General features: G+C 49.1%; 1 protein-coding gene across 1 annotated transcript; it reads left to right on the plus strand.

The window, feature by feature from the left end:
* The first annotated feature begins 19 nt into the window (after positions 1 to 19).
* NENF (neudesin neurotrophic factor) lies at positions 20 to 13,122 on the plus strand. The gene is made up of 5 exons (XM_045298195.1): positions 20 to 79; positions 851 to 880; positions 8,642 to 8,702; positions 11,611 to 11,714; positions 12,448 to 13,122. Exons 1-5 carry the CDS (start codon positions 20 to 22, stop codon positions 12,619 to 12,621), a joined length of 429 nt encoding a protein of 142 aa, XP_045154130.1. The 3' UTR covers positions 12,622 to 13,122.
* Positions 13,123 to 13,142: the final 20 nt, after the last annotated feature.

The following is a 13,142-nucleotide window of genomic DNA, read 5'->3' on the forward strand; positions in this document are numbered from 1 at the left end:
TCCACTTCCTCCTGCGGGTATGTTCGGCCTCAGAGGAGCTGTAGCGTCCCGGCTCCCTGAATCAGCCTCACGTGGGCGTGTGAGCGGCCTGTTCCTGTGCTTCTGGCACAAAGTCAACCAGCTTCCACCGAGGCGATTTGCTAGCATAAATTAACCCTCTGGCGTACTTGCTAGAAAATCCGAACAAGGTCTGAGTGGCGGCCCTCTGAATCCCATTCTTCCCAGCAGTTAGAATAAGGGTTGTTTACCCAAACCAAACCTTGCTGCGGGGTCCATGATAAGCCCTGGGGACGCTGGGCGGGTCAGAGTAGCGCTGCCCCACACGGTTTCAGTGGCTGAATTTCTGGAAGTAGATCTCCAGGCTTGCTCCACCCCCCACCCTGCTCCCAGCACCTCTGAGTGGACTCAAACCTCCGGCCTTTTGGCGACAGCCATGTTTGTAGTTTGTACCACTCCACGGACTGTGGTAAAACAACCCAAAACCATGAGCAGAAAGTACTGCCTGCATGACTTATCCTCAGCTGTGGCTTTTAGAACCCAGAAACAGCAGCAATCACAAACCTTTCATGAACTTGTCCATTGCTTGTGTAGGGGAGCCGGTGGGGGGGAGGGGGGGCAGCTCATCTTCTTGGCTTCTAGTATTTAGTCTGCACGACTTCTTAGCGCCTTCAGGATGTTCCAGACAGAGACAAGCGGTGGCCAGGCAGTGGCTTTGCAGGGGTGAAAACTTCTGAGTGGAGGGCAACGGTTTGGACCCCTCAGCCATTCTGCAGGAGAAAGATGAGGCTTTCTGCGCTGGTAGAGTTACAGCCTCAAAACTCCATAGGGCCAGCCCTCCTCTGCCCTACAGACTCGCTGCGTCAGGATCTACCAGAGGACAGTGAGTTTGGTGTATTTGTTTGTTTGTTGTAGGATTGGGGGAAGAATTGGCTTTTTGAGAAAGGCCCGTGCCAGGGAGGGGTTTGCTTTGGGGTGAGAGAGGGGTGTCTGCTTTGTTGCGGGGAGAATGCCATCCTCCCCTCTCCAAGTGCAAGACTGTTTTTTGCCATCCTCAGAGAAGATATTTTTGGCCTTAATTGCACTGCAGGAAACCAAATGCAGGGAGGTCCCTGCCTCAGCATAATTTCTGGCCCCGGAGTGACAGCAGTAACAGAAACCTGTTGCTATTAAGTTGTTTGATTCCTGCCTATTCCGTGTGCTCCAGTCGCACTGCTCCACAAGGGGTCTGGGCTGTGATCTTTTCAGGAGCATTGCCAGACCTGCTGGTGGGTTCGAACCGCCATCCACGAGTGCGAAGAGAACCAGATTTATTTAGCAAACAAGCAAAGCACAGACTGGAAACAGCCTGTATTAGACGACCAGTGGAATAGAATTGAGAACCCAGAAGTCATCCATCCACCGACGTGCAGCTGATCTTCACCAGGGGCCAAAGCTCACTAAGTGGGGGAAAAAACATCTTTTTTACCAGTGGTGCTGGTGCTGGCAAAACTAGATATCCATCTGCAGAAAACAAGTCAGGGTCTATACCTCACACCACACACAAACACTGACTCAAAATGAGTCAGAAACCTAAGTGCCAAAACTAAAATTATAAAGGCCCAGGGGGTGTCACCATTATGGAAAGCACTGCTGTTTGTGGTGCATTCTGATGGTTTCTATTTTCGTTTTATAACTCATTTTATTGGGGACTCTTACAGCTCTTATAACAATCCATACATCAATTATGTCAATCACATTTGTACATGTTTCCATCATCCTTTCAGAACATTTTTTTTCTACTTACCCTCTCTCCCTTACCCTCCCACCCTCGTGGCCCCTTGATAAATTATAAATTATTATTTTCATATCTTATAGCATCCGCTACCTGATGGTTTCTATTTTATACCACTTTTTCTGTTTCATTTAAAAAATATTTTTATAAACCAGTAAACTATTTATTACCCACTAGTAAATAGCCCCTGGTGGCTCAGTGGGTTAAGCACTGGTTGCTAACTACAAGATCAAGCCATTCAAACTCACCAGCCCCTTTAAGCGAGAAAGACGAGGCTGTCTGCTTCCCTCCCATAAAGGTTTTGACTCGGGAATCCTAGGGAACAGCTCTCCTTACTGGGCAGCAGTGGGTTGGGCTTGGGTTTGAGGAGGTTACCCATGTCTAGTGCAGTTGGAACACGATCTGAGGTCATTTGTAGGGCAGGGCAGAGTTATTTTTGCAGATGAAGTGTCTAGGCCTAATCAGCTTCCCTCTTTCCCGAGGAAATGATAGATTTTTTAAAAGCATTATATCTATGAGCATGAGGCAAACTATATCTATGAGTGTGTGTTAGGGTTCTCTAGAGAGATAAAACCAAATTGCTGATAATTTAATATATTTATTTATAAAGATAATTAGATATATAATATATATAGCTGGCACAATAAACTATCTCATAGTGTGAGGCACACATACTAGGAATCTTTATTAAACAAGATGTGGACACACATCTGTTTGTTATCAAGATGTGCAGTGATCGTTTCTGGACACATCCACAAGGCGCTGCTTTCAGCCCTCCAACCTTCCCCGGAGAAGGCGCTTCCCTTCCCACCACGTCGGAGTGGCGTTTGGGCCTTCTCCAGGGACTACAATTGTGGTCCTTTTAAATGTCGGACAGGGCAAGATATGACAAAATAACAATTTATAAACTATCAAGGGCTCATGAGGGAGTGGGGAGCGGGGAGGGAGGGGGAAAATGAGGACCTAATGCGGGGGGGTTTAAGTGGAGAGAAAATGTTTTGAAAATGATGAGGGCAATGAATGTACAAATGCGCTTTACACAATTGATGTGTGTATGGATTGGGATAAGAGTTGTATGAGCCCCTAATAAAATGATTTTAAAAAAATAAATGCTCTTTAAATGTTGGGAACAAGAAACCTGATGGGGCAAGGTCAGGGCTAGAGAGTGGGTGGGGTAAAATTTTCTATTGAAATTCTCATAGCACAGCCCTCGAAGAATAAGCAAGCAGATACCAAGGGCTCAAGTGGAAAGCAAATGTTTTGAGAACGATGATGGCAACAAATGTATAAATGTGCTCGACACACAATGGATGGATGGATGGATGGATTGTGATAAGAGTTGTACGAGCCCCCAATAAAATGATTAAAAAAAAGAAGAAGAAGCAGGTGCATTGTCGTGATACCTCACCAATGCAGTTTTCCATTTTCTTAAAACTTTATAATAACCTCCCATGAGCTTCCTGTGTCCTTCAAGAAAATCTATCCAAATTTCCCTTCAGAATCCCAGGAAACATGCCCATAACCTTCTGGGCTGTCCTCTCTGCTTTGATGTTAAGTGGCTCAGAGCATCCTCTCAAAGGCCTTTGCTTTGATCAGACCTTATTATTACTATTTTGAAGCACCCCAGCAAGGCAGAGACCTTGTCTGCAGCCATCCACTGAGAGCAGAGGCAGGTTTAAAAGAGTTTTGTTGATAATAAATATGTGTGTGTGAACTGGAACCCCAGTAGGAGTACTTGGCGACTTAACTCTTTCTTTTTTTAAATACTTTTATTGGGGGCTCTTACATCTCTCATTACAATTCATACATTCATCTAGTGTGTCAAGCACATTTGTACATATGCCGCCATCATAATTTTCAAAGCCTTCTTTTCCCACTTGAGCCCCTGATATCAGCTCCACATTTCTTCCCCCTCCCTCCTCTGCCCTCCTTCCCTCATGAACCCTTTTAAGTTATAGATTATTTTTTCCATATCTTACATCGTCCTTTGTTGCCCCTCACCCACTTTTCTGTTATTCATCCCCCTGGGAGGGGGTTATATATTGATCCTTGTGGTCGATTCCCCCTCTCTCCCCCCACCCTCACCTAATCCTCCTGGTATCTCCACTCTCCTTGTTGGCCCTGAGGGGCTTATCTATCCTGGATTCCCTGTGTTTGGGGCTCTTATCTGTAGCAGTGGGCATGCTCTGGTCTAATCCAATTTGTAAGGTAGAATTGAGGTCATGATCATAGGGGGAGGAGGCATTAAAGAACTAGAGGAAAGTTGTGTGTTTCATCGGTGCTGTACTGCACCCTGACTGGCTCATCCCCTGTAACCCCTCTGTGAGGGGATGTCCAATTGTCTACAGATGGGCACTGGGTCTCCACTCCATGCCCCCTTCCCCCCATTCACATTGGGTATGGTTTTGTTTGGGGTCTTAGATGCCTGTTACCTGATCTCTTCGACACCTCATGATCACACAGGCTGGTGTGCTTCTTCCATGTGGGCTTTGTTACTTCTCAACTAGGTGGCCATTTGTTTATCTTCAAGCTTTTAAGACCCCAGACGCTTTATCTTTTGATAGCCGGGCACCATCAGCTTTCTTCACCATATTTGCTTATGCACCCATGCGACTGAACTCTTAGACTGAACTCTAAATCCCTCAAAAGCTCACCGTCTGGCCTTCCTGTGGGTGGGCCTTGGGGAGGCTCGATTGCGTGAAGCTGGTGCTGAGCTTGACTTTATCAAGTGGCACATTCCTGAGCCTGCAATCCTGCGAGGCTCCCACTCCCCTTCGCTAGCCTTTCCCCGCTTGCTGGTCCCTGCCTGTTGGCTCCCTGTTGATAGCTATCCATCTCCACATGATAAGAACTCACTTTTGGTGTGTGGCTGATAAAGCCCTGTGTAACAGGAGCCAACCATTCCAATCTGCCCCTTTGCTGTGCCTTCCACTTCACGCTTACCCTACCCTTCCAGTGTCTAGTAAATTGAGAGAAGTATTTCACTGTGGAGAAACACAGGGTGTGATCGGAGATGAGCTGTGTGTCTATGTCTTCTGTAGGTGAGTGCTTATTTGACTGTGTGGAGAAAAGTGATGCATTTGAGAGGGCATGCAACGGGATGGGAAGTGTGATGAAAATCCATCGGTAAAATAATACATTTTCAAAACTAATCTGCATGTATAGCCCCACTCACTAATAGCAATCAAAGTGGAGGAACAATAGTTCCCTTGGAGGAAAAGCAGTAATCTGCACAAGGAAGCGTGTGGTCAGCTGGCTGGTGAATAATCCTTGAGATTAGGGCTAAGGCCTCCTGGGACATCTGGATCAGTGCCATGATATCGCTCACAGCGTTATGGTCTCCATCCTCATTTGGGGAGTAGTGGTGGTCGAAGCTTGTGAGTGGTCATCTAAGATACACCTATTATATCTGCTCATCCGGAGAGAAGGAAAGATGCAAACCAAAGACTCAAAGAGGAAATTTGGTTGCAGGACTCATCAAAACCAAACCAAACTCATGGCGACCCTCTAGGTAGAACTGCCCATGTGAGTTTCCAAGACAGTAAGTCTATGGGAGAAGAAAGCCCTGTCTTTCTCCCGAGGAGCAGCTAGTGGTTTAGAACTGGGGGTCTTCCAGTTAGCAGCCCAATGCGTAACCACTTGGTCACTACCACAGGACTAATAGTCTATATGAACCACAGCCTCATCTACTCTGAGATCAGATGAACTAAATCATGGTTCTCAACCTGAGGGTACCACAGGGGTCACCCAATTCATAACAGTAGCAACATGACAGTGATGAAGCAGCAACGAAAGTAATTTTATGGTTGGGGTCACCAATACATGAGGAACTGTATGAAAGGGTCGAGGCTTTAGGAAGGTTGAGGACAGTGCCCAGCTGTCCCTACTGACTGTTCTATTGAGGGCCACAATAGACGGACCCTGGATAGAATGGGGGAAATGTGGATGAGAACCTCAAGTTTCTTAAAACAACCCTAACAACGACGACAAAAACCCCAGACCGCCTACTGAACTGGTTGAAGCTGGAGGCCCCTAAGACTATTGCCCTGAGATAGTCTTCAAACCTTGAACTGGGACTAACCCCAGATGGTCTAAAAAAATAATAATAACTATCACTCCTTTTTAAAATGCCACCTAGGGAGGAGCCAGGTGGCAGAGTGGTTATGAGTTGGGCTGTTAACCTCAAGGTCAGCAGTTCGAAACCACCAGCAGCGCCACGGGAGAGAGACGGGGCTTTCCACTTCTGTAAACAGTTACAATCCTGTCTCGGAAACTCACGGAGTAGTTCTAACCTGCCCTATAGGGTCACAGCTCCACCCTGGCCATGAAAAGCCACCTCTATAAGACCCAGCAGGCAACAATCACTTTAAAATAAAGATGAGAATCTAAGGGCATGGGGAGACTAGATTAATGGAAGTGGCACAACCAGAACAGAAGTCATGAGAGTGCTCACACCCGGTGAAGAACGCGATCCGTGTCACGGCACAGCTTGCATGACTGGGACATAAAGTACCATTCTAACCTTCACCGGAAACAGAACCACATGTTTCGGGGTCAAATAACCACCCACAGATTAGGTGGAGCACTTGTCCACAGAGCCAACAGAATGATCTTTGGGTGTCACACGAAAAGCTCTGTGCTGTTTTGTGTCCATTTGTCTCCAGTTTACACATTACACACAGTTTTGGAGGAGAGGAGCAGGAATTCTAAGATACTGTCTTATGCCTATTACAAATAGGTGTCCCCTAAGATCGGCAGTTGGAACTACTGCCGTGCAGAGGAAGAAGGGCTTGGCAGTCTGCTTCCGACGATGACAGCCACGAAAGCCCCCTGGGTCAGTTCTGCTCTGAAACACAGAGGGTCTCCATGAACTGGAATTGACTTGACAGCAACAGCTTTTGTTTCCTTAATAGCAAAGATGGTATTGTTGTCGTCAGGTGCTATCGCGTCAGTTACAGCCCTCAGTGACACCGCACAGCAGAGCAAAACACTGCACCGTCCTGAGCCCTCCTCAAAATTGTTCCCAGGCCTGAGCCCATTGCTGCAGCCACTGTGTCCGTCCATCTGGTTGGGGGCTTCCTCTTTTTCGCTGCCTCTCCACTTTACCAAGCATGATGTCCTCCTGGGGCTGGTCTCCCAGAAAATATGTCCAAAGTTTGTAAGACCGAATCTTGCTGGCTGTGCTCTAAGAAACACTGGCTGTCCTTCTTCCAAGACAGATCAGTTTGTTTTTTAGCAGTTCCTGGTACTTTCAATTTTCTTCTCCAGAATAGCAAAAATAGACCAAATTAAAAACCCATTGTTAGAACTGTGGACAAGCTGTATTGCTTGTATATCTCTAGTATTGTAAATGGTGTAGCTAACCTTTTTTAAGGACACACTGATAAGATGCTAGATGTTGTTGTTATTCATATACTGACCAAGGAATTCCATATCCTGAGACAGGACTTAAGGAAACAACTCACCCATTTAGAAAGTGATTTTAGAAAGATAATGCTGCCATTTAGTGTTCTAAGGATTGGCAACAACCCAGATAGGCAGAATAGAAGACTTATTAAACAAACACGTACACAGTATTGCTAATATAAGATGAGTTTCCTCAGAACTGTTTTAAAAGATAGCCACATTGTCCCTTTTAATACATGAAAATGTTTCTAGGGATGTATATGAGGCTGGCTTCTCTAGAGAAGCAAAAGCAGTTACTTATTTACAATGCCTATATACATATATACGTATATGCACACACACACACACACACACACACACACACACACACACACACACACACCTATATGTGAATTTTGTATCAAAAAAGTGGCTCCTACAGTTGTCGCTGTAGTTAAGTCCAGGCTGGTTCATGTTCATGGGTCAGATGTTAAGCTGGAGGCTTTTCCTGGCTTGCATAGCTGCAGGGCTAAGGAACCAAGTAGTCCGAAGACCACAGGCCAGTACAGGGAGAGGGGTCAACCCCAGAGCAGCAAGCCCAGCTATGTCTGCAGAGTCGAATGGCTCTAGGGTCAGCAGGCAATCTGGCAGGCCACTGATAGCGAGATGCAAGATACAGCCCAGCAAGAAGGGAAGAAGCCCTCTGGAGTCTGCTCTTATAGGAGTAGGCCACACCTGAAAGCAGTTTCCCTTCAATTGCATCCCACCCTTACCTTCATACCTGCTCACAGCAGACCCCATCATGGAGTTGATTATCCCGTGCTATGTCACATCATGGGGCTTGACCAGGCCCTAATTGCCAAGCCACGGAGAATCTTGACCAAGCCAAATTGACACAGAGCCTTAACATCACAGGGTCTTATCCATCAGAGGCAGACTATAACATAAGTCATCAACACTGATTTACGTCCACGGAGGCACACTGGTGAAGGTGAAAGGAAATTGGGACTACGTTAATGTACCTTATACTTTTCTCTCTGTCTTTTCTTTTTGAGGGGGTGGATTGCTGTGCACTTGCTATCATACTTGCTTACTTCTCCAAGGTTCTGTGAGTGGGCTTGCTGCTGCCCAGGGAGACCGAGGGTGGGCCTAGGGAGGACCTGGCTTTTCTGAAGGCTGATTTGTAACTGTAGGAGTCCTGGGCTGTAGCCAATGGGTAGATGCTTTGCTACTACCCCGAGAGGTGGTTCCAACCTACCCCAAGGCACCTTGGAAGAACGGTCTGGCTGTCTGCTAAAACTTGTGGTGCGGTTTCTGCTCTCACCCGTGGAGCTGCCAGGAGTCAAGATCGACAGTATTTCTATGTATTCGTCCGTCACGCTAGCTCTTCTCCGCCCAGCTGACGATGGAGAGAGGGTGGCCTTGCCCACACAGGAAGAGCTGGACCCCTGCTTCCTGTTCTCAGCGTCTCCCCCTGTTTTCTAGGAAGATCAGCCCATCTACATGGCAGTGAAGGGTGTGGTGTTCGATGTCACTTCTGGAAAGGGTAAGTAGCTTGGCATGGCTTTTACCTCATTGTTTCTGGGAAGCTGAGGAGCCAGATTCAAGCCTGGTGGGGTGAGGAGAGGAAGTGAGCGCCGGGCCCTTTCCCTTCCATCTGAAGCCACGAAGCTGAGTCGACAGTTTCTCATCAGCATTTTCCATCCAGCAGTGTTTTTCTAACAATGCCATGCTCCCGGGCCCAAGCCTTCAGTGGCTGCCACTGCCCATGCATCACACTCAAACTCGATCATTTTACCCTTAATTGAAACAGTGAGAAAAGGCCTGGGACCCCTTTAGGTAGGAGGCCTGCTGGCACAAATGGTTCAGCACACAGCTACTCACACAAAGGCTAGTGACTTGAACTGGCCCAGCAGTATGGCAGTCTGCTCCCAGAAAGATTGTGGGGAGCCCCACCCCTGGGGGGCAGTTCTGCTCCTCTCACGGGCCGTGGTCACTGTGAATGGAGAGCCATGAGAGGGCACCTGACAACAATTCCCTGAGGCAGGAAAAGGGTGAGCCACGCAGTCCTAGGCTCATCCCACCAACCCACTGCCATCTCGTCAGTCCTAGCTCATAGCAACCCTGGGTAGGGTTTTCAAGACTGGAACTCTTTATAAGAACTGTAGTATTAAATTAAATTGTGGAGGGGGAGTGGGGGGCCAGCCCTACCTGCTGCTACTACCCACGGGTTCAGTAAGCACAATTGTACGGTTGAGATATATAAGTATTATATTAAAGTCATCGAGAGCATGAGAGATGTTACAATAATGCAGTCAGACACATTCATGGTAGCATTGCTCACCTCAGCCCAGCTTGGTGGTCCACGTGGAGAGAGGGGGAAGGGAAGGAGGGCAAGGGAACAAGGGAGAGAGGACTAGAGAGGAGAGGGGGAAGAGAGGGGAGCCAGAGAGAGAGGTCAGAGAGCTCTATATTGCTGACCCACGCCTATATACCTTTTGGGGGCATGCCAGCCCACTAATTACAGATAGAGACATATGTCACAGGAAAGGGTTACACTATAGGTTACACAGTAATGAGGGGGTGGTCTAGGGGGTGGTCTCTGGGTCTCCATAGGAACCATTGTCAGTAGGGTGAAAACTCCGCCTACAGGAGCCTGTCCATTGTCCCCAGAGGCAGGGAGCAGGCCCACCCCTGTGGTGGGATGAGACAGCAATCTGGCAACTGATTGCCCTCAGGGGAGGGAATGGCTGCGCATCTGACCTCCCCCGACAAAGAACCAGCCTTTAGAGACCAGCCAGTCAGGGTGCGGTAGAGCATTGATGAAACATACAACTTTCCTCTAGTTCTTTAATGCTTCCTTCCCCCCACTATCATGACCCCAATTCTACCTTACAGATCCAGCTAGACCAGAGCACATACACGGGTACAGATAAGAGCTGGAAACACAGGGAATCCAGGATGGATATATCCCTCAGGATCAATAATGAGAGTAGTGATACCAGGAGGGGAAGGGGCAGGTAGGGAGACAACAGGGGAACCGATCACAGTGATCTACAGGTAACCCCCTCCCAGGGGGATGGACAACAGAAAAGTAGAAGGGAGACAGCGATCAGAGTAAGACATAATAAAAATAAAAATTTATAAATTACCAAGGGTTCATGAGGGAAGCAGGGGGAGGGTGAAAATAACCAAGGGCTCAAGTAGAAAGAAAATGTTTTGAAAATGATGATGGCAGCATATGTACAAATGTCTTGACACAATGGATGGGTGGATGGATTGTGATAAGAGCTGTATGAGCCCCTGATAGAATGGTTAAAAAAAAAAAGAACCAGTCTTGGAGAGACTGGTGGGTTTGAACCACCAACCTGGAAGTTAGCAGCCCAGCGCCTAGCCCACAGCATCACCAAGGGAAATATTTCTCTACTACCAAATTTAAACTGTCGCAGAATTATGTATTATTAGCCCACAACATTCTTAAGCGACATGACAAAATCTATACCCCAAAGAAGAAATGGCCTAGGGACCATGTCTGAGTTCCTCGGGCTTCAGAAAGGGGAAGGGGAATCCAGTTCCCCCTCTGCCCAAGGCTGATTCCTATGAGGCAGAGGTCAGACATCCCCCCAACCCCACTGACACCGCAAGTTCCTCCCATGGCACGCTGCTGTTCTGCTGGGTCTGAGGATCCACTGCATTGGCCACACAGAACGCACAGACAGTACTCAGGAATACGGGCTTATCAGGGAGGGTAACACCTACCACCAGTCAGGATCGGGAAGCACTGAGGACACAGCAGCGCCTCTTCTCAGCCTTGCTCTTTCTGGTCCTCCATCACTCTCTGGTCCTTGGCCTCTGCCCTGCTCAGGCCAGTGTTACCCTGCATCCATAGCACTGACAGATGCCCCCACGGCTCCTACTCTGCAAGCCGGTCTGCTGTCAGAAAACATTCAGCCTTGCTGGTCTGTGGGCCCGAAGGCCTGCCGTTCCGTCTCACGGCCTTGGCCTCTGGTACGTCCAGTGCTGCTGACACTTCACGCTGGCTCTTCTTTTTTGATGGTGCTGCTGTCGGTTTGTGGCCCCGGAGCTACATCTGAAACAAGCCCAGAGCTCAGGGCAGCCATCCTGCACTAGTGAAGGGAAGACACCTCTTGGTCATAAAGAAGACTTCAGGGGGTGGTTTGGGTTTTCACGTGGAAAGATGATCTCTAGGCAGTAGTTCCAGGGAATCATCCAGCCCCGTCATCTTTTGCAGAGACTCCTTCCGTCCTGTCTTTTCTACAACTTGACTCTCGGCCGAGCACGTCTGAATTAGTGGAATCCCAACTAAGATCTGGGCGGGGTGGATCGTGCACTTCCTGCCCACACTGTTCCTGGGGCCTAGCGTCTCAGTAGGATTGGTTGGGTTTGGGGGGGCTCCCCACACCCACTCGCCTCCTTTCTTCCTCCCCATACAGAGTTCTATGGGAGAGGAGCCCCCTACAATGCTTTGACCGGGAAAGACTCCACCAGAGGCGTGGCCAAGATGTCCCTGGATCCGGCTGACCTCACCCATGACACTGTGAGCAGATTCCCCGTCACTGTCCATAGGTCCCAGCCTCTGTGCCATGGCCCTCTAGCTGATTTCTGCTCCAGGCCACTCTGTGGGACAGCCTAGCATTTCTCCAAATAAGACTCTTACCACGCGACTCCTATTCCAGGAGCTTCCGTGGCAACCCACTGCCTACAGAGTCAGGCGCAATTGCTTGTGAATTTACCATCCAAAGTCACTGGCCTTCCCAGTCTGGTCCCAACCTAGACCCCCTTGTAGCACAGCCCACAGGAGCCCCTGGGGAGGCCCTGCCCTCGCCTCTTGCAGGCTTGCTGACAACCTCTGAGCCCCACTGCCCGCTCTCATGGACAGATCAGGTGGGTGAAGCAAGGCCTCGCGCTCTGTTCCTGTACGTCGGAAGAACACCCTGTATCAGATACAATCCAGATCGGCAGGCACTGTTAGGCTGAGCGGACCACACTCAAGGAAGTGGGTGGGGTCAGCCAGGAAGGAAGGGTGGGCGTGGCCGCCCCAGCCTGATGTTCTCAGGGTCTGAGCCCCACCTCAGTTGAACAGTAATCCATGATGAAGCTATTACCTCTCCCTCTTCTCTGTTAGAGTCAGCCAGCCCTGACTTGCTCTGCTGAGAGATTGCTTTCCAGGGTTGGGGTGGGGAGGGTGGGAATAAAAGGCGGTCAGGGCCAAGCTCAGGTCACTCACCTCACACCCCCCCACCACCACCACCTCCGTGTTTCTCCTGCAGGCAGGGCTCACGGCCAAGGAGCTGGAGTCCCTGGATGACATGTTCACCGTGTACAAGACCAAATACCCCATCATCGGCTACACTGCCCGCCGGATCCTCAACGAGGACGGCAGCCCCAACCTGGACTTCAAGCCCGAAGACCAGCCCCACTTCGACATCAAGGACGAGTTCTGAGGTCCATGAGCGGGAGCGGGGGACGCTCAGGTGAATATGCAACACCTGCCGCCCCACAGCTTGGGAGCCTGCCTCTGAATAAACCAGGGGTGCTCCTTCCCCTGTGGGCAGAGTGCAGGTCCGAAGGCTTCTTTTATCACCTGCTAGTAGTAGCCCTCTCCTGGCTGGAAGGGAGGCCTCCCAGCTGTTGGCGTGGTGACCGAGTGTCCAGTGATCCCTCGCCGCCATCAAGTCGATGCTGACTCATAGTAGCATGGCTCCTGTGGGCTTCTGAGAGGGTAACTCTTGGTGAGAGTAGAAAGCCATGTCTGTCTCCCTCAGAGCAGCTGGTGGTTTCGAACTGCCGACCTTGTGGTTAGTAACCCAGCACGTAACCATTACTCGGCCAAGGCTCCTTGTGGAGGGATGAGGGACTTTAAATTCTTTTCTGTATTTTCCAGATTCCCTACGGCAACTCTGGGTACTTAAGATAATAAGAGTAAAAATAAGTGTTCAGAGTCATCTGCCTCTTTCTGCCTTCC

The sequence above is a fragment of the Echinops telfairi genome, unplaced genomic scaffold, assembly GCF_000313985.2.
Source record: "Echinops telfairi isolate 266 unplaced genomic scaffold, ASM31398v2 ScPeMD7_7424;HRSCAF=8462, whole genome shotgun sequence".
Classification (NCBI taxonomy): Eukaryota; Metazoa; Chordata; class Mammalia; order Afrosoricida; family Tenrecidae; genus Echinops; species Echinops telfairi.